This window comes from Manacus candei, unplaced genomic scaffold (assembly GCF_025592945.1).
Source record: "Manacus candei isolate 608988 ecotype Guabito, Panama unplaced genomic scaffold, ASM2559294v1 h1tg000046l, whole genome shotgun sequence".
Classification (NCBI taxonomy): Eukaryota; Metazoa; Chordata; class Aves; order Passeriformes; family Pipridae; genus Manacus; species Manacus candei.
In genome coordinates this window covers 15,819,082-15,839,594 of record NW_026138094.1, presented here as the reverse complement: position 1 = coordinate 15,839,594, position 20,513 = coordinate 15,819,082, and the positions used below count along the sequence as shown (strand labels likewise).

Here is a 20,513-nt window from a genome sequence, read left to right as displayed (position 1 = left end):
TTATCCTCATGAGCGAAAAAGCCCAAAGAAATTCCAACCCTCTGCCTTCTGTGACCATTCTCAGTGTCCAGGGCCAACCTTCCCTTCTTAAGCTGGTTTAAAACACAAGGAAACAGGCAAATTTCGTCATGTTTTTATAATACAAATCGAGGATATTTTAAAAAGGACAAAATTGCCCTGATTTCCCCAGGAGCAGAATCAGAGCCCCCATCCCAGGGGTGCAGTCCCACCTTCACCAGCCGAAACAGGCCCTGCCCTACAGCCTAAAACTTGTAGGACAGGGCCTAAAAACACCCTAAAAACCAACTGGAATTCCCAACTCCTGGGAACACGTGGATAACAGCACCTGGAACTGCATTTACCCCTTTTTCTGTCCCTCTACCCCTTGTCCCCAGTCCCTCTCCAGCTCCCCTGGAGCCCCTTTAGGCACCAGAAGGAGCTCTCAGCTCTCCCTGGATCCTTCTCTTCTCCAGGGGAACATTTCCAGCTCTCCCAGCCTGTCCAAACCCACGTGGCTGAGGAGCAGCTGAGGGATATTCCCTGGATTTGGTCCTGCAGTTCAGATCCTTGCTGGGATTTGCTGTGGGTCGGGAACACACACACAACAAAACACACTCCAACAAATAAATATCCTCGTTTATTGACTCATAACAATTTGCTACAGAGTTTTTAATTCTTCTGTGAGGAGAATTTCACACATTAAATCGATTTTCCGAGGCCTCTGTCCAGCTGAGGAGGAAATTTGGCTGCTCTGTGCTGCTTCAGGATCAAACATCACCCCCTCCCCGTACACAGACACAGGATCCAGTGGGATCATGGCATTCCATAACCCAGGGTTAGATTTTTAGTGCAGTTTTCCTACAACTTTCCTTCCAGCTGAAGAGGAGCAGAACCCCTCAGTTCAAAAGTTAAATGACCCGAAAAAGCCGTGCAATGATTCCCGTGGGTTTTCCAGGCTCTTCAGTCGTGTCCTGCAGGCAGAGCTGGATTCCTCCCCACTCCCACCACGGTAAATAAACTCTGCAATTATCAGCCATTATCTCCAAAGTGATTCATTCCCCCAGCCATATTCTTATCAAACAGTAAAAACCAGATTATGATCAGTGATTTATATTAGTTTTCTCTTTCAATGCAATAAAACTTCTGAATAAACAATTACATTCCAGTGCTTATAAATATTCCCACAAATCTTGGTCAGCTTTCAAAGGATTTAGTTATTCCATGTTTAACCACATGACCCCATATTTAATGAGCTGTTGGGTTGTCACTCCAAAGTGCATCAGTTCTACCTTGGCAGAGGCAATTAAAACATTAATTAAACACCCGTATGATTGATAATATTCCCTAGAAGTGTCGCTCATTCCTGTAGGAAAATCCAATGGGATTTTCCCTGGATTCCTGGAGCCACCAGCTGAGCTCTCCCTCTCCTGGATCAGGCTGAGACCTCCAGGCTCTGAGCCTGGAAAATCCAGGAGCAGCAGGAAAGGGAAGCAAGGAGCAACAGCAGGAGCAGAGGGATAACTCTGGGAAAGCTTTAAAATCCCAGGGTTTGATCCCTCGGGTATCTAATCCCAAATCCTGCCTTTCTCCCAACTCCACACTGCCCAGATCCCACTCCCTGCTCTGCTGGTGGTTCATCCTCCTGGACACCCCCATCCCAACCCCTCATCCAACAGAACATTCCAAGCATTGTCCCACGTGAGTGACCCCAAAACCCAGAGGGGTTCGGGGGTTTGGCTCTCCCGTGTCAGCCCCTCCATCCAAGGGCCCATCCAGCCTCCAGAAACACCCAGGAAAGGATGGACTTGCTCTGCCAACATGAGAGCTCAGCTTTCCCACAGGAATTACTTCCCTTTGTGCCAGAATTAGACCCCAAACCAGCTATTCTGGAGGAACACCCCATGGAAGCTCTTCCTGGATCACTTTTTCCAGGTGTTGATCAAAACCAGCTGATTTTAAACCAGTCCCTCAATCCCACATCTGTCAGGCACTGGGGTTGGGTTTAAGGCTGTGAAAGGTGGACATTTAAGGCTTCAGATTCCAAAATGATGCCCCCTGGAAGGTGAGAACAGGGGTCAGGGAGCCCTCGTGCCTCCCCAGGGGTCGTGGCCATCGCTCCAAACCGGTGCCCTCGGTGTCACCACGTTCCCTGTGACCCCTCCCTAAGGCACACCTGGTGAATCCCCATTGCTTTGGGAAGTGGCAGCACTTCTGTCCCTTTTTCCGGATAAAATTCAGGATATTTTACATCTTTCCTGGGATAACAACTGGATTTAAAGCGTCTCCGAACCCGTTTGCAGCGTTAAAGCTCAGTGGATAAACCAGTGCAGCTCCTCGAGCCCTTGAGAAGATCATCAATAAATACTGGGAGCAAACAAACTCCTCGTCCACACCAACACTCTGCTGGGTGCTGGTGGAGCAGCAGGAATGCCACCAGTCCCCAATCCTAGTGGGATTTGTCCCTGTGCGGAGGCTCCGGGATGAGGGGCAGGGCCACGGAGCTGATCCCGATGACGAGCAGGCTCCCGGTGACACAGACCCCCATGGAGCACAGGGTCTGCAGGGAGGAGGGCAGCAGGACCTGGCTGTGCCTCTCAGCCATGTCCCTCAGGATGGCCTCCATCTGGAAGTGCGTCCCGAGGATCCCACACACGTGGAACACTTGGTGGCTGTGCCCTGCAAGGGACGGCGGGATGGGGTGACGGGAGCCCACGGGCCAAGGGGCAGCCGCAGGCCAGAGACACCCCAACGTGCAGGGGCAACCCAAAACACAGAGAAACCCAAAATGTGAAGACCCAAAAACACAGAGAAACCCGAAAATGCAAAGAACCCAAAATACAAAAAGAAACCAAAATACAAAAGGAACCCAAAATACAAAGACAACTCAAAACACGAAGATACAAAGAACACAAAATGCAGAGAAACCCAAAAATACGAGAAACCCAAAATACAAAGACAACCCAAAAGAGAAAGAAACCTCAAAAAACAAAGGCCCCAAAGTACAGAGATGTCCTAAAACAGAAGGAAGGGATAAAACACTCAGGGAACTCCTTGGGAGTTCAGCTTCTCCAGAGAAGCTGTGGCTGCCACAGCTCTGGAATGTTCCAGGCCAGGTTGGACGGGGTTTGGAGCAACCTGGGCTAGTGGGAGGTGTCCCTGCCCAGGGCAGGGGTGGGATGGGATGAGCTTTAAGGTCCCTTCCCACCCAGACCATTCCAGGATTCCGTGATTCACTCAGACACTCTCCACACGCTCTGCCCTCCCTCCATCTCCTTTAAATATTTACTCTACTAATTCCTGTGGCTTTTATCATCCTGCACAGAGCTCTTCCTTCCCAGATGGAATGGGAATGAGGGATGTGTTTGTGCTGCAGTCCTGGCACAGGGATGTGCCCAGAGCTCTGTTTGTCCATGGTGTGGCCAAACAGGGGAAACCCCAAGGTGTCCATCCCATCCCATTCCATCCCATCCCATCCCATCCCATCCCATCCCATCCCATCCCATCCCATCCCATCCCATCCCATCCTAGCTCCTTGGTGGCTGCTCCTGCCACGGCACCACTGTGCCCCAGGTGAGGAGTTTTCCACGAGAAATGAGCGTTTTGTGGGCGTGAAACCCCCCATGGAAGATTTTGGAAGCAAAACATTCCACGCGAAATTTTCCGCGCGAAATATTCCCCCCAAAACATTCCACAAAAATATCCCACAAAACATCCCAAATACATGTAAGATACTGCTGTGCCTTGTCTGTAAAACCCCCTCCCGCATTTCCAGCAGGGAACACGTGACCTCCTCCGGGAGCCCCTCCTGCTCCAGGTGCTTTATTCCCGGGATTGCCGGGGACTCACCGATGTAGTCGAAGGTGCCCGGTGCCAGGCGCTCGGGCAGGTGGGTGGCGAAGATGAAGCAGGTGAGGAGGGCACAGCCCGTGTGTTTGTAGTGCAGCAGGATGGAGCCCTCGGAGCAGCCCTCCAGGGCACACAGGTACAGCTGCAGCCGGGGAAAAGCGGGAGAAATCATTCCCAGAGCGGGCACGGCCGTTCCCGAACCCACAGCTCCCCTGGCTGCCCACCGGGCTGCAGGACCCCACACTCAATCCCACACTCAGTCCCACACCCATCACCTGCATCCACACAAATCCCAGCCCTGCATCCCTGGCCCTGCACCCCTCCGCAGCCAAATTCCCACCCTGCTCCAGCTGAGCCTGGAAAAGGCACTCCGTGCTTCCAAAGGCAGTGATTTCCCATGAAAATCCCAGCCCTGCATCCCTCTCCTTGTAGCCCACTGCAGCCAGATTCCCACCCTTCCAGTTCAGCTACTGGAAAAGGCCCTTTTTTTGCTTCCAAAGGCAGGAATTTTCCATGCAAATCCCTGTCCTTACACCCCACCACAGTCAAATTCCCACCCTGCTCCAGCTTAGCCACTTTGCTTCCAAAGGCAGGAATTTTCCAGCCTGGGGCCCTTTGAAGTCAAGGAATCTGCCTGTCAGTGGGGGCAGGAAAAAATACCCGAGTCCCTTTTCCTGCCAGAGTTTGTTTGCCTTTAGAAAAGAAAAGCTTGGCCTGTTTTCCCAAATATTTTCGGAGTAAGATGAGGCAGCTGATATTCCCAAGGCTGCAGCAGGCCGGGCTAGGGGATCCCGTGGGATACACACCCTGTAGAAGAGGGGGATGCTGTCAAACAGGTAGGGGTACACGAAGGCCAGGGTGCGCCAGGCCTTGCTGAGCCGGGGACTTTCCACCTCCAGGAACCTGTGGAACAGACAGGGAATTCCATAGGGAACAGCAGGATGCACTGCAGGATACACAGGGGGGGTGTTGGTGCCCACAGATCTGCCCATGGATGTGGACATCTAGAATCCTGGAATGGTTTGGGTGGGAAGGGACATTAAATATTATCCAGTGCCACCCCCTGGATGGGCAGGGACACCTCCCACCATCCCAGGCTGCTCCAAGCCCCGTCCAGCCTGGCCTTGGACACTTTCAGGGATCCATCCACAGCTTCTCTGGGCAACCTGTGCCAGGGGCTCCCCACCCTCACAGTCAGGAATTCCTTCCCAGTGTCCCATCTAAATTTCCCCTCTTCTTTCCCCTCTATTTGTTCCCCATGGAGTCACCAGCTGATCATTGAGGTCCCTCCCAACCCCAACCATTCCATGATTCCCGCTGTGTTTCCCTCCCATGGCACCCCCTTCCCAGAGCTCCCTGTCCCACTCACCTTTCCCACACATCTCCCCACCCCACATTCTCACCCAACCCGACCTCCTGTTGCCAAAACAGAGCCACCAGCTCGCCCTGGGCACAGGGTCAGGTCACCTGGGGGCAGGGACTCCTCCTGGGCAGCCTGTTCCAATGCCAGACAACCTTTTCCAGGAAGGAATTTTCCCTAATACCCAACTAAAGCTCCCCTGAGGCCGTTTCCTCTTGTCCTGTTGCTGGTTCTGTGAAGGACAAACACATTCCAGTCCATCTCCACCTTTCCCTGTTTGGCAACTCAATGTTCCTGGGCCATAGGAGGCAAAAAAACCCAACCAACCAACCCCTTCCTGTTGCCTCACCAACCAGCCACGGAGGATTGGAACATTTTCCTGAGAAGTTGCTAAATTTGGTGCAGCAGTTCAGCAAATGCCTTTCTTGAGATGTCCCACAGCAGTTCCAGCCCTTCCTCACATCCCACACCTTCCTCTGCACAAACCCAAACTCCTGTTGGCCTGTGGCCTGCTCAGAGAGCCTCAGGATGGTCATGGAATCCTGGAATGGTTTGGGTGGAAGGGACCTTAAAGCCCATCCCACCCCCTGCCATGGGCAGGGACACCTCCCACCATCCCAGGGTGCTCCAAGCACCTTGGCTGGTCACAGCAGCTTCTCCAAGGTGGGCTTGGGTGGGAGTGGAGCCAAAACTGAGCTGTGCAATGGGAGGTGGTGCCATGGAGACAGGAGGGGTCTGCCTGGGCACTGCTGCTCCTGCTCCAACTCCTGCTCCCGCTCCAATTCCTGCTCCTGCTCCTGTTCCTGTTCCTGTTCCTGCTCCAACTCCTGCTCCTGTTCTTGCTCCTGCTCCACCTCCTGCTCCAATTCCCGCTCCAATCCCTGCTCCAATTCCTGCTGCTGTTCCTGCTCCAATTCCTGCTCCTGCTCCAACTCCTGCTCCTGTTCCTGCTCCTGTTCTTGCTCCTGCTCCACCTCCTGCTCCAATTCCTGCTCCAATCCCTGCTCCAATTCCTGCTGCTGTTCCTGTTCCAATTCCTGTTCCTGCTCCAATTCCTACTCCTGCTCAAACTCCTGCTCCAATTCCTGTTTCTGCTCCTGTTCCTGCTCCAATTCCTACTCCTGCTCCAATTCCTACTCCTGCTCCCACTCAAACTCCTGCTCCAATTCCTGTTCCTGCCCCTGCCCAGCCCAGCAATGCTGTCAGAGCAGCTCCAAACCCACACCCTGGGCAGGGCTTGGGTTGAGCTTCTGCACCCAGAAAATAAAGCAGAACAGAGCAGAGGCACCTTCACCATCCTCAGGGGCTTTGAACTGCCAGAGGGCTGGGTTAGATGGGATATTGGGAAGGAATTCCTGGCTGGGAGAGTGGGGAGGCCCTGGCACAGGTTGCCCAGAGAAGCTGTGGCTGCCCCTGGATCCCTGGAAGTGTCCAAGGCCAGGTTGGAGCCACCTGGGCTGGTGGGAGGTGTCCCTGCCCATGGCAGGGGGTGGCACTGGATGGCCTGTAAGTTCTCTCCCAATCCAAACCGGTCTGTGATTCCATTAACTACCTTTTGAACTTCCAAAAATTAAAGCTCCTTCACTTATCCTGCATTTTGGATCATCCAACACTCCTGGTGCCAACACACACCACGTCTCCCCAGCCCAAAAATCCCCTCCTTCCTCTTCCTGAACTTCAGGCTCCTACAACCTCTCATTGATCCCCTTTATTAGTAATAGTAATGATTAATGATGATGATTAGTAATGATTAATACTGATGTACCACTAACCCCAGCCTCAGGAGCTCACCTGGAGTAGCAGGAGAGGCTGGTGCTGACCACGGTGTTGAACACGGCCACGGGCACGTAGCAGTGGTGGAAGGTGGAGCCCACCCATTCAAGGGGGAACACGTAGGCTGAGTAGGCCAGAGCAGACCCTGGGATGGAGCACGGGAGGAGCAGGGTTAGTTCCAGCCCTGCTGGACCCTCCCTGTCCTCCTGGGCACAGCTGGAACCTCCCAGCTGGCACTGGGCACTGGGAACTCTGCAAGCAGGAGAAGGGGTGGAGGAGGGAGAGGGGAGCAGAGGCAGACACGGCTCCTGCAGGCAGTATTCCAGAGGGATGGAGGTGTGTGGAGCCACGGGAAGCCCCTGGATGGTGCTGCTGCTCCCCCAGCGAGGCACCACCGGCCTCACTGACACCATTTGTCTTAAATGTGGGGTTTTTCCTTATCCTATCTCCCCCGGAGCCCCCCGGGTGTCACACGGCCAGGTCCGTGTCCCCAGACCATTCCCTGGGGTGGGGAAGCACCAGGGATGCTCCATGGTCCCTCTGGAGCAGAGGAGGAGGAGGAGGAGGAGGAGGAGCCCCTCTCCAGCCCGGCTGTGCCCTCGGGGTGTGCTTTGGGCTCAGTTCGGTGCTGCTGGGGGGGTTTGGGCTCCATGACCTGGCAGGGCTGTTCCAGCCTTGCTCCCTGCCTATGCCCAGGGCTAGGGGTTCCCCTGGGTGCCCGAGGTGCCCCGGCTGTGCCCCTCCCCTGGGTGCCCGAGGTGCCCTGGCTGTGCCCCTCACCCAGGCTGTAGGTGCTGAGGGCGGCGTAGTCGCAGAAGTAGCAGAGGTGGCGGGCACGGCAGGACATGGTGCTGAAGGTGTGGGCACAGCTGGAGGCCAGTGGGTAGATGCAGCAGGTCACCAGGTAGGCCAGGAGGGGCCAGGTCTGGGGGTCCTCCCAGCCCCCCTGCAGCCGCCCCAGCAGCGTCCACACGAAGTACCTGTGGGGTGGAGGGAGGTGGGATCACCCTGGGGGACACCCTTACCACCCTGGGGGACACCCTCACCACCCTGTGGGACACCCTCACCACCCTGGGGGACACCCCCACTACCCTGGGGGACACCCTCACCACCCTGGGGGATACCTCCACTACCCTTTGGGACACCCACCACTCTGTGGGACACCCACGACCCTGTGGGACAGCCACCACCCCCTTTTGGGACACTCTCCACCCTTTGGGACACCCCCCCCAATGCTGTGGGACACCCTCACCACCCTGTGGGACACCCATCACCCTTTGGGACACCCACCACCCTGTGGGACAGCCACCATCCTATGGGACACCCCCACTACCCTTTGGAACACCCACCACCCTGTGGGACACCCCCACCACCCTTTGGGACACTCTCCACCCTTTGGGACACTCTCCACCCTGTGGGACACCCATCACCCCCTCTGGGACCCCCACCCCACCCCTGGGCGCTGCAGCCCCCGGCAGGACCCACCAGGCAGGCAGGAAGTGTGTCCAGATGTTGAGGGTCTCGTTGGTCATCTGGAAGACGCTGAGCAGGCAGTCGGTGGCCGAGCTGCGGGGGGGGCGGTACCCGAACAGGATTCCCTGCTCCCGGTATCCCTGGGGGAAGGATCGGCCCCGGGAGCGGTGAGAGGGACGAGCCGGAGGGGCAGGAAGGACACAAGGCTGTCCCGCAGCCAGGAGGGTGCCCGTCATGCGGGATCCAGCACCCAGCCGTGACCCCCCCGTCCCCGGGGTGACCACCCTGGAATGCTGCCCCTCCCGAGCCCCTCCGAGCCTCAGTTTTCGGGAAGAGGCAGCCCGGGCTGACCTTTGGCACCTGGTGGATGCTGAGCAGCCGCGGCAGTTTGAGGCTCAGCATGGCTCGGCTCGGCTCGCTCCGGCTCCAGGGGGACCTCTCGGATCCGCCTCCCCGGGGATGAGCCTTCACATCCCTCCTGGGCACAGCTCCCAGCCCGCGGGCACCGGGGATGGCCAAAGGGATGCTCCCGGCGTCAGGATGGGCGGCCTGGGGGGGGGACAAGCATTCCTGGAGAGGTGCACGGTGTTCCCAGCAGGAAACAGGACTCCCATGGGATGGGGAGGGAAGGGGAGGGGGCATCCATCCCTTCAGGGGGTGCTGGGATCCCTCCTACCCTCTGTGCCCAAAAGGAGTGCAGGGACAAGGTCGGCACATCCCAGAGCCCACTTCCCACCGGGACAGAAACTCCCTGTTATCCCGACAGAGCCAGGGGGTGGGAACAGCACCCACATCCCACAGGGAGCTCTGGGCAGGGGCTGGGGGAGCAGGCAGGGAAGGGGCTGGGGGTGCAGGAGGGGAGGGGGCAGAGGGTCCCAGGCAGCTCCAGGGCGGGGTCACCTTTCCCACTCCCCAGGGAACATCCCGGCACATGGAGCAGCTCCAGCTCTTACCCGCTGCTGGCTTTGGCAGTGCCACCTCTCCTGCCTCTGCCTCCACCTCCAGTCTGTGAAATAAAGGTCAAACCCAGAAATTTGTCCTTGTTCCTCCTGCCAGGGAGTGCCTGGAGCGAGGGAAGGGGGTGGGAAGGGAGCCCACGGGTCAGGTTGGTCCCACAGGGATTCCAGGGATCTCAGATAATCCAACTCTCTGCTCCCCCAGGATTCTGAGACGTGTCAGAGCCCTCCAGCCCACGGAGCCACAAGGAAGAATCTCCCAAAATCTGCTCCTGGGCTGGAATTCCAGCCACCTCAGCCATCCAGAACTCCACAGTGGGACACGCTGGGATCCAGCCTTTGGCACATGGCGTGTGCTGCAGAGCCAGCCCCAAACAACCCCCTTTGCTGTCCTTTCCCAGCCCCTGGCACTTCCCTTTGCTCCCCCTGCCCTCCCTCCCCTCCCATACTCTACCTCTCCCCTGGGCTGAGCAGCTCCAGTGAGAACCAGCACCAGGAAAAGGCCGGGGGGCCCCCAGGAAGGGCCAGGAGAGGGAAGGGGCAGGAGGTGGTGAAGGGAGGGAAAAAATTAACGAGGCAAGAGAGCGATAAACAGACATAAAATAAAACTGGCAATGCCTCTGGTTAAAGATTAGACTTAAATCAGGAGCTTTGTCGGGGTTGTTGAACTCCAAACGTGCTGCCTCAAAGCTCCACAGAATCTGAATCCCCCTGGGATCCCACTGGGAACAGGACCTGCATCCTGCAGCAGCTCCAGAGCCCATCACAGGCCAAGGGAGCTCAGTCTGGAGAAGAGAAGGCTCCAGGGAGACCTTGGAGTTCCTTCCAGGGCCTAAAGAGGCTCCAGGAGAGCTGGAGAGGGACTGGGGACAAGGGATGGAGGGACAGGACACAGGGAATGGCTTCTCACTGCCAGAGGGCAGGGAGAGATGGGATAGTGGGAAGGAATTCCTGGCTGGGAGGGTGGGGAGGCCCTGGCACAGGTTGCCCAGAGAAGCTGTGGCTGCCCCTGGATCCCTGGAAGTGTCCAAGGCCAGGTTGGAGCAACCTGGGCTAGTGGAAGGTGTCCCTGCCCATGGCAGGGGGTGGAATGGGATGAGCTTTAAGGTCCCTTCCAACCCAAACTGTTCTGGAATTCTGGGACTCCGTGACCCAGCTGGAACCAGGGGGGAGGGCTGCCCTTGGATACTTTGGATATTTGCATCTCCAGCCCCCCAGGGCAGCCCAGCCCAGGCTCTGGCCGTGCCCACCAGGTCTGACACCCACACAATCGAGGGCGACGATGGGACGGAACGACAATAATGCCAATAATGCCCCTTATCTCGGGGAAGCCACACAGAGCCCTTCCCAGGGCCACGAGCTCTCCCAGAAACATGAGCTCTCCCAGAGGCACGAGTTCTCCCAGAGGCACATCCCGGGGTGCAGGAGCCCGGTCTGCAAACAGCCCTTGGATGGGAGCCCTGAGCTGGGAGCCCCCGGTTTCCCCCCAGCCAAACCCCCTCCCCAGCAGGGATCCAGCTCCGTGCCCATCCCGCTCCGGCTGCTCCGGGAAGCCCCGGGAAGCCGCGGGAGGCTCCGGCCCAGCCTTACCGAAGAATTCGTGTTTTTAAAGCAAAATGAGTCACCGGAGCCGCGGGCGCAGCAGCACCGGGCACACCCTGCAGGGCCGCCTTTCCCTCCTCCTTCGGCTCGTTTTTCCTCCTCCTCCTCTGACTCCCTGTTCCCACCGGGAGCCGGGACTGGGATGAGGGACGGGGACACGGCGGGGCCGGGCCCTCCACGAGTCACCTCCTTGCCAAGGGCGGGGGACAAACGCTGCGGGCTCGCCCAGCTGGTGCCACACACCTCTTCTTCCTCCTTCTCCTTCTCTTCCTCCTCCTCCCTGTTGTTCCCCCACAGCCCCACACGAAGCCCCGAGGGGATGTCCCGGCGCTGCAGCTGCAGGTCCAGCCCAGGAGCCTTTGGTTGTTCCAGGTTCACCTGGGGAATGTTCCCACCTGGCACCGCTTCCACCCTCTCCGCTGAGAGGAGCCCTGGCATGTCCCTGTGTCCCTGTCACCGTCCCTTTGCCTGGTGCCCAGAGTCTGGAGCGTGGGTGGGGCAGCTCTGCTTCCAATGGCACAGCTTTCCATGGCACATCCCTCCCTATGGCACAGCTCTCCCCATGGCACATCCCATCCCATGGCACATCCCCGACGGCACAATTCTCCTGGCAAATCCCTCCTCACGGCACATCCCTGCCCACGGAACACCCCTGCCCATGGCACACCCCTGCCCGCCGGCCCCGGCCGGTGCCTGCGGACGGAGGGAATATTTGAGCAGTTAATAATTAGCAGCTCCCACTTTCCGCCGGCCCCGAAGGAGGGCGAGAGGAGCTGAACTGGAACCGCCCGGCCGCGCTCTGGGCCCCGGCGTCAGCAGCGCGGGACATGCCAAGACCTTTCCTAGCAGCACAACAGAGGCTTTGTAGGAGGTTGTTTTCGCCGGGATCCGCCGGGACGAGCCGCAGCTCCAGCCTTTCCAAAGCCCGCACGCGCTCCAGCCTTTCCAAAGCCCTCGCACGCTCCCGCACTTTGCCAGGGCAAAAATTCCCCCCGTCCTCCTGGGGAGGGGGGGGGGATGGACGTGTCCCAGCGCCCCATCCCGCTCCTAAAGCGCTGCCGAGCGAAACTTCCCTGGATTCCGCTGGAGCCGCGGGAGGGCAGGGAAAGCTCGGCGCGTTCCGGCCCCACCGCCCCGCCAGCTCCTGCCCGCACCTTTCCACGGGGCCGGGACACATTCCCGGCCTCCCAACACGGAGCCGGGGGCCAGTTCCTGCCGTGCAAAGCCTGGGCATCCAGCGGGCAAAGCGGGCAGCGGGAATGCGGCAGGGGAAGCGGCGCGGCCGGTACTTACGGCCGGTACTTACGGCCGGTCCCGGCGGCGCGGGGCGGGCGGCGCTGGCTCCGCACCCGCGGGCGCTCATGTGAGTGCAAAGCCGGCACACATGGCCCGGCCGGGGCGGCACCGCCGCTCCACGGGCTCTGCCACGGGCGGGATCCAGCGGGAAGCGCGGGGAGGCGGCGGCACCCGCCGGGATGATCCCGCGCCCCGACCCGGCTCGGGCAGACCCCGCTCCCGGCTTAGGGAGCGAATTAATTCTGGCTCGTCTTGGAGTGGAACAGGAAAAAGGCAACAAAATAAAACCGGAAATAACTGTGGCCAAACGCTCCCGATGGCTCGGGATTAGTTCGGCCGAGCTGCGAGGAAGTGGAATAAGGGCAGGAAAAAATATTAACTCCCAGCCCTCCCGGTGCATCCCAAGCTCCCAGGGCCGCCGGAAAATCCCAAAACTCGCTGAACTGTCCCCAAGGAGACGGGCGAGTTCCAACCCTCCCAGGGATGAAGAGGGAGATGCTCATTCCCAGATTATTCCCAGCTGGATGGAGGACCCCAGCCAGCCAGAGCAGGAGCCTCCAGCTCTCCCCACACCGGTAGAAAACCTGGGACGTTTCTCCCTTTCTGCTCCCAAAATCCACTGTTTCTGCTGCAGCCTTTGGAAACGTTTCAGAATGTTTGAGGAGCAGGAGGCTGTGGAGGATGGAGAGGGATCCTGGGCATGGATCCTCAATTATTAAGGAGCTGGAAGAAGAGGAATAATGAACTGCTGGAGGGTCATTCCAGCAGGGCTGGTGGATGCCCAGCACTATCCTGTGCTTTAATCCCACTCTTCCATTCATTTCTGAGGTTATCCCTCCCCTGCCGGCACTGGGGCACAGATTCCCCTCGGACACACCTTCCCAGGGCTCTGGGATTCCCATTCCCACCATGGGGGATGCTCCAGAGCCAAGTTCCTGCCCAATTCCCAATGCCAGAGCTCACCCACCATCATCGGGAGGCAGCTACGGGGTGGAGACAGGGATTGGACCAATGGATCAGGAATGGATTTGGATCCCACCAGCAAACCCCAAATCCCATGGACTCAAACTCCCACAAAACTCACCCCTGGCAGCAAACACGGGGTGCTCTGACCACAGCAGGGATGAGCCAGGGATACAGGGATGAGCCAGGGATGCAGGATGGGTGGAGGATGCAGGGATGGGCCAGGGATGCAGGGATGGGTTGGGGATGCAGGGATGGGCCGGGGATGCAGGGATGGGTGGAGGATGCAGAGATGGACCAGGGATGCAGGGATGGGCCGGGGATGCAGGGATGGGCCAGGGATGCAGGGATGAGCTGGGGATGCAGGATGGGCCGGGGATGCAGGGATGGGTGGAGGATGTAGGGATGAGCCAGGGATGCAGGATGGGCCAGGGATGAGCCAGGGATGCAGGGATAGGTGGAGGATGCAGGGATGGGCTGGGGATGAGCCAGGGATGCAGGGATGGGTGGATGGTGCGGGAGAAGCAGATGTTTCCTGCTGGGATGAGGAAAGCCAGGCTGTCCCAGGCACCACAAGGAGCACAATTCCATCACGGTTCCTCCTTGGAGCTGCATCCTGGATAACCAGGTGCCTCTGGATCACCCCCAGCTCCCGCAGTGTTGGCAGCCTGGCACAAAAGGAGGATTTGCTGTGCTGTGCTGTCCATTCCCATTCCCAGGGGGATTGTCACTGACTGATCCCCCCACGGTCCCCAACCCACAGGATTTCAGGAAGAGCAGGGAGAAAACACTCCCTCTGTGCCCACCCCACACTTTTGGCACCAAGTGTGTGTTTTGAACCCTCTCCAGGCTCTTCTCCCTCCAAAGCAGAGCCCGGGATGTGGATTGACTCCAGGAGCCCCCTCACCTGCCTGGGTTTCTGGGATGCATCAGAGCTGGAAAGGCTGGAATTCTGCTGCTGGGATGGCAGAGAGCCAGGAAAAGCTTTGAAATTACTCTGGATTGTTTGATATGATCACGGACACAATCCCAGCAATAATCCCTGTGCCCAGGAGCAGCTCTGCCAGAGCCACGGGGAGAGGGACTATCCCGAGTCCTTCGACCTCCTGCCTGAGGCAGGACCTTCCTCCCAGCCCTGGGAAACCTCCTGATTCCCAAACCAGCGCTTGGAAAGGCTGTGCCAGCCCCTGGTGCCTCCCAGGGAATCACAAAATCACTGAAGTGGGAAAAGCCCTTAAAGATCATCAAATCCAACCATCTCCCAGCACTGCCAAGGCCACCCCTGGACCGTGTCCCCAAGTGCCACATCCACACATCCTTTAAAACACTTTGTGCAATGAGTGACAGCCCAGTTTCAAACCAGTGGAAACTTCCCAGTACCAAGGGGTTGAAGCCCAGTGGAAAATCCTCTTTTTTGCAGGAAAACGGGACTGGAGTTGCAGCCCAGCCCCGGGAGCAGGATGTCCTGGGGGCTGGACACAACAGACCGGCCAAGAACTCCTGCTGGGATTTGTCCCCGGGGCCAAAGCCCTTGGATGGGGAAGCTCTGCCAGCCTGGGAGAGCCTGAGGAAGAGATTAAGGAGAGAAGCAGCTATTTAACATTCCAGAAGCACAAGGCATCCATGGGATGATCAGTCACTCCAGGTAGATGGGAAATGTGGCTCCTTCCACCACAAACTGAGCAGCAAACACCCAAATCCATCACCAGGCAACAGAGTTAAATCCACTTCTATTTTCAATCCCTGCGTTTTAACGAACTGCTAAGGAATGGAAATCAATATTCTCACCGAGGAGTGGGAGAATCCTGGAGTGGTTTCTTTTGGATCTTAAAGTTGATCTTGATCCCATCTCACCCCCTGCCATGGGCAGGGACACCTTCCACCAGCCCAGGTTGCTCCAAGCCCTGTCGAACCTGGCCTTGGACACTTCCAGGGATCCAGGGGCAGCCACAGCTTCTCTGGGCAACCTGTGCCAGGGCCTCCCCACCCTCCCAGCCAGGAATTCCTTCCCAATATCCCATTTGTCCCTGCCCTCTGGCAGTGGGAAGCCATTCCCTGTGTCCTGTCCCTCCATCCCTTGTCCCCAGTCCCTCTCCAGCTCTCCTGGAGCCCCTTCAGGCCCTGGAAGGGGCTCTCAGGTCTCCCTAGAGATTTAAGAGCCCTGAATTTCTTACTTTACCAACCATTTTTGTTCAGGTGTTTTTAGTGACCAGTCAATTAAAATTATGATTTAACAAACCCCATGAAACTCAAACCAAAGCAGATTCAGCAGAAATCACTCCCACCAGGAACCCACCTCGTGACCTTCACCCCAGCAGACAGAGAACATCGATTTGTGCTTCTTACCTCAAACCAGCAAATCGGTGAAAAAATGAGTTATTTTCCACCTTCCTCAGAATCCAAACCTCCCCAAAGCCACCACAGGGCAGGGGGGGGGCTGAGAAGAAGAAGACACCCCATGCTTGCCTTAAGATAAAAAAATTTATTTTACAGTCTTATAAAGCAGCTTTTACACGAAGCACAAACGCTGACCCATTTTCACGTCGTATAGAAACATAGAGGAACCTCTTCCTGCTGCAAAAAACTCAGGTTTGGCTGAATAGAAAACTAACTGTGCACATTGTGCTTGAACTGCAAAGGCTGTACAGCTTTACAAAGGACCACCCTGCCCAGAGCATCCTGTAAACAAGTTATTGCATATTTACCACACGGGGAGAGCCCGCCCGGCCACGGCGGCGCAGCGAGAACCCGGCAAACCAAAGCCCCACGAGGAGGGGGGTGGGAAGAGCAGCTTCCAGGGAATGGCAGCTTCCAGGGAATGGCACCTGCCCGCTGGGAGGGTTGTGCTTGTGTCACTGGTCGGGGGGATCCGCGAGCGCGACGCCTCCGACGGCGCCCGGGGACGGCAAATCCCGCGGGAGGATTCGCTGGATCCGGGGCTCCGAGAGCTCGGATCGGAGCCTGGAGTCTGAGGGCTCAGTGCCAAAGATCTGTGTGTCGGTTTGGAGAGTGAAAATCAACAAAAAAACCCAAAAAAAGTCAAAATGGACTTGGTGGAGGTTTGGGCACCGCTGGCGTTGGCGCCGTGTCCGATGATCCCCTGCCACCACACAACTCAACTGAGGGAATGCCAGGAGAAACTCCACATGGATTCTCCACGGTTCTACCACCTCTGCTGGGGCATCCTTGGAGTTCCACCTGTGCTAAGGCCAAGAAAATGCAATGGGATGTTAAGGATCAGGTGGTGGGACAAGACCGATGGTGTTGGCACGGCCAGCTTGCGCTTCCGAGCCGGATCAGCCACACTCCAATCCTGGAATTGGATGTAATTAGGGAAAAAAAAACAACAAAAATTGGAAATTGTGGCCTCCATAAGGCACCAAAACCATCTCTCGAGCAGCACCCAAAGGGTGTCTCCAGACTCCCCAACTCCCAAACGGGGACAGGGTGGAGGGAAGAAGCAGGAGGGAGATGTCGCAGGAAGGACCAGTTTTTTGGGGGGGAAGCACATTTTTAGGGTGGTTTTGTGTGCGCACAGATATGTAACAAAAATCACCTCTGCTACCTTTGGTATTGAAATTCCTCCTCCACCCCCACGTCCCACACGGATCTGTGTGGTGGGAGCGTGGGCTGGAACATCAAGTAATTCAAAAGTTGCTTCAAATCTCTGCCAGAAACCCCAAAAAGCATCAAAAAAATCAAAGCAATGCTCAAATGCAGATGGATGTTGTCCTTGTGCCCGGCCTCCCTGGGGTTTGGGTGAACACCTGAAGCCCCGCCTCCATGGACAGCATGGAATGGGAGCAGTGGGAGCCCCACAGTCAATCCGTGTCCTCTGTGGGAGTTTGGGGTCAGAGCAAACCTCAGCCATGGGCTGGTTTGACTCCTCTGGATCACCCCAGACACCTCAGAGTAATGTGAGTGTAAAGAACTAGGAAACAGGGGAAGAATCCACCTGGTTTCTTCTCCATCCCAGTGTGTGGGTTGGGATGTGTGGGTTGGGATGTGCACAGGGACCACTGGCAGAGCCATGAAGGCAAATCACACCCAAGAACTGCTGGAGGTGTAATGACCCCTTACACTGTAAGACAGTGAATCATGGAATCCTGGAATGGTTTGGGATGGAAAGACCTTAAAGCTCATCCAGTTCCAACCCAGCGACACCTTCCACTAGCCCAGGTTGCTCCAAGCCCTGTCCAACCTGGCCTTGGACACTTCCAGGAGGATGGGGCAGCCACAACCTCTCAGGAATTAAAGCCCAGGCAGAGCTGCAGAGCCCTCTGAGGTAACTTCAATTTCTAAAATGCTTGATGGATCGAGCAGGTTAAAAATTAAAATCACCTCAGGAAAACCTTAATGAACCCCGACTGAATTTCCTGAGCGACTCGGGACGAGCTCCACGTCCCGCTCAGCAACTCGCCACGAGTGTCCCCAAAAAGAAGCGGCCAAAGCTCGGAGAAACCTCTCAGAGGGAATCACAAAACCCAAGACAGGACATCAGGCTCCAGAGGAGGGATCCAAGCTCCGAGGTGACACCAGTGAGGGGTGATGGTGAACCTGGGGGTGATGAGGCTCAGGCTCCGGGGGCCCCGCGAGCCCCACCGAGTTGTGCTTACGTGGCGCCGGCCGCGCGTCCTCCGCCCACACGTCTGGGGAGAAACCCTCCAGCTAAAGGGTCTCCAGCCAGAGGACTGGGGAAAAACTTAAAAAGGTGTATTTGTCACCCCGAGAAAAGAATTCCTATTAAAAAACACCCCCGCCTTTAAAAGATACGCTGTGCACTACCCAGGCTACGAGTGAAGTCACATCGACGGCGTCACACCACAGGAGCTGTTCCCACAGAGACACATAAGACTCAGTTTAAGAGGCCACGGATTAACTCTCCAGGCGAGGCCTGCGGGACTTTCCAGACCTCTATGGCTTCTGCAAACATTTTCCTGCAAAAAGGAAAACTAAAACCCGACAAAACCCAGCCTCAGACTCAGGAGCACGGGGGGGTTTCGCTTCGCGGAGTGCAGGGGACGGGTGACGCTCCCCGGCCCCACCCCTCGGACCCAAAGGTTCCCACCCTGGAATGCAGTGATTTCAGGAGAGCAGTTCTAAGGATCACTTCTTTGAACGGGCCGTAGAGAAGCGGGGCCGTCACCCGGCCGGCGGCTTTGGTGGCAGCTCAGTTGTGCTTGGCCCGCCCGCCCCGCAGGTAACTCTTCCACCTCTTGACGAACTCCTTGAAGATGGGCGAGTCGTCGATGGTGCTGAGGAGCTGCAGCTGGTTGATGTGGGTGGTGTGGTAGTCCCAGCGGGCCAGGTTGGGCGCCGTGCCCAGCATGAAGTGGCGCAGGTCGTAGATGGTGCCCGAGCCGGTGTCGTAGAGCGGCAGCATGGCCTTGAGGGACTCCATGCCGCGCTCGTAGAGCAGCCGCGCCTCCCGGCCCAGCTTCTCGCCCGCCGTCTCCTTCAGGTCGTAGAGCCCGATGAGGGAGTACATGAAGCCGTTGAGCACGAAGGAGCTGGGGGACGTGGGGTACTCCTCGTACCAGTCGTGCCGGTTCATGAAGACGGCCTTGACCCCGCGCTGCTCCGCCGGCAGCTTGTAGGGCGCGGTGGCCCTGAGGGCCGCGCCCAGGAAGGCCGCGTCCCGCGTCAGCAGGTAGGCCCGCACCAGCGTGGACATGGCCTGGCCCTGCGCCATGGCCGAGTACCACCCCGGCTCCAGGGATTTGAAGCCCTCCCCCAGCTTCCTGGTCACCATGATGGGCCACCCGCCCCGCTCGTCCTGGTTCCTCACCAGCCAGTCGCTGGCGGCGAAGAAGGCGGCCATGTGCGCCGTGGCCGAGATGGTGACGTTGTCCAGGAAGCCCCTGCCCTTGGCCACCAGCCGGACCACCCGCTTGGGCATGATCTTGGTCTGCTTCACGGCCTTGGTGTTGGAGAGCCCCACGCCCTTGCGCAGGTCGGTGAGCAGGTCCCTGGTCAGGGTGCTCCAGCTGGTGCGCGCCCCGATGCCGTAGTAGATGTCCCTGTCGCGGAAGGCGATGAGCTGCGTGTTGGACACGTAGTGCACCGTGAACAGCTGGTTCTTCTCCGTCGTCTCCAGCACCACCGAAATGCTGCCGTTGGTCACGAACTTGAGGTCGAAGGAGATGATGAAGTCCCGGGTGTTCCCCAGCTGCAGGGACACCCCCTCGCTGGTGTCTGCGAACAAACCCGACAGCTCAGCGCCCCGCAGCCCGGCAGCTGGGCAGGGCAGCTCCCCCGGGGAACCCCCCTCCCCAGGCAGGAGCCCAAAGCTTTCAGGGCAGCCCATCAATAATTCAGTCGTTTCTGGGCTGTTGCACATTATTTAATTAAGCATAAAAGTAAATCTGGGAGCGAAGGGGAGAACCTGTTTGTGCCTCCCATTAAAGGGCTGCGGCAGTGCCAGGGGCTCCATCCAGCGTTTTATGGGATGTATCTGGCACCTCATGGATGGAGGGGAGCCATGACCCAGCAGCACCCAGGGTTGGGGACAGGCCACCAGCCTGGCAGGGCACAGGGCCCCTCCTGGAATGGGGTGGGCTGGAAGGGACCCTAAAGCTCGTCTCATCCCACCCTGCCACGGGCCGGAACACCTTCCCCTAGAGTAGCACCTTTCCTCCAGGATGGGGCACAGCAAGAACTGAGATGCTCCCTGATTTTCCTCTGCTGTAACTCAATAATAAACCAACAACCACCCTTTTGTTCCCAAATTAAAACCTCCCTTGGCACGACCGCTGCTGCAGCTTCACATTCCTGAATAAAGCTCTGCTTTCAGCAAAGGGAAAAAAACCCAGGAATGCCAGAAGCAGGTATTTAGGATCCTCCTGGGACTGTTTCTGGGATTTTTTTCTTTCTCAACCTGACAGACCCAAAACCCGATTAGTTTAATGGGGGGAAAAACCAAGGAATAAAGACGAGTGCGTTAAAATATTTCTTAACCTCTGCATTGGCAAAACTCAGCTTAATTTTAAGCTATAAATTAAATAAAGCTCCCAGGCACTGCCACAGAATAAAATCCAGCGTTCTCTGGATTTGAAAATATCAACTTCTCCCACAAAACCTACAGCGGGAGATCAAAAGGATAATTAATTTGGAAGGCTGAGAGCAAATCCTGGAGGTTTGAATGCACAGAGGGATGATGAACACTTAAAGAGTGTCACATCAAATTAAGGGCTTTCCATGGGATAAAACTCTCCTGGAAAAGGCCATTGTTTCCTTATTTCTGC

The 20,513-nt window shown here is 57.3% G+C and overlaps 2 protein-coding genes and 1 long non-coding RNA gene across 10 annotated transcripts in view; all 3 read right to left on the bottom strand.

The window, feature by feature from the left end:
* The window catches only part of LOC127475287 (uncharacterized), a 94,807-nt gene extending 84,276 nt beyond the window's left edge, over nt 1–10,531 (bottom strand). Inside the window, exon 1 of the long non-coding RNA XR_007906162.1 lies at nt 10,390–10,531. This is a non-coding gene — a long non-coding RNA (uncharacterized LOC127475287). The remainder of the gene's footprint in view (nt 1–10,389) is intronic.
* Nucleotides 618–11,416, bottom strand: PAQR5 (progestin and adipoQ receptor family member 5). 5 transcript variants are annotated; one of them, XM_051796893.1, is made up of 9 exons: nt 11,254–11,415; nt 9,406–9,458; nt 8,804–9,001; nt 8,465–8,592; nt 7,760–7,959; nt 6,998–7,124; nt 4,653–4,749; nt 3,847–3,988; nt 618–2,676 (listed from the first exon to the last, which is right to left on the bottom strand). In XM_051796893.1, exons 3-9 carry the CDS (start codon nt 8,852–8,854, stop codon nt 2,447–2,449), a joined length of 975 nt encoding a protein of 324 aa, XP_051652853.1. In that variant the 5' UTR covers nt 8,855–9,001; nt 9,406–9,458; nt 11,254–11,415; the 3' UTR covers nt 618–2,446. The 5 variants fall into 5 exon arrangements, with proteins under 5 accessions (XP_051652853.1, XP_051652854.1, XP_051652852.1 ...); XM_051796894.1 differs by lacking the exon at nt 11,254–11,415 and adding an exon at nt 10,999–11,146; XM_051796890.1 differs by lacking the exon at nt 11,254–11,415 and adding an exon at nt 9,863–10,187 and having other exon boundaries at nt 651–2,676.
* Nucleotides 11,417–15,736: 4,320 nt separating this feature from the next.
* Nucleotides 15,737–20,513, bottom strand: part of GLCE (glucuronic acid epimerase) — a 33,810-nt gene continuing 29,033 nt past the window's right edge. For all 4 annotated transcript variants that reach the window (XM_051796887.1, XM_051796885.1, XM_051796886.1 and 1 more), the window contains one exon: nt 15,737–19,464. In XM_051796887.1, coding sequence (XP_051652847.1) covers nt 18,440–19,464 — 1,025 coding nt within the window. In that variant the 3' untranslated portion in view covers nt 15,737–18,439. The remainder of the gene's footprint in view (nt 19,465–20,513) is intronic.

What these genes read in the sequence shown, in the direction of transcription:
- PAQR5 (XM_051796890.1), bottom strand. Translation starts at nt 10,172, where the DNA reads ATGGGCTCTGGAGCTGCTGCAGGATGCAGGTCCTGTTCCCAGTGGGAT. An exon ending in AGCCTCTCCTGCTACTCCAG is followed by an intron (nt 4,750 to 6,997) that starts GTGAGCTCCTGA and finishes TCTGTTCCACAG; the next exon opens with GTTCCTGGAGGTGGAAAGTC. An exon ending in GGGCACCTTCGACTACATCG is followed by an intron (nt 2,677 to 3,846) that starts GTGAGTCCCCGG and finishes CGTCCCTTGCAG; the next exon opens with GGCACAGCCACCAAGTGTTC.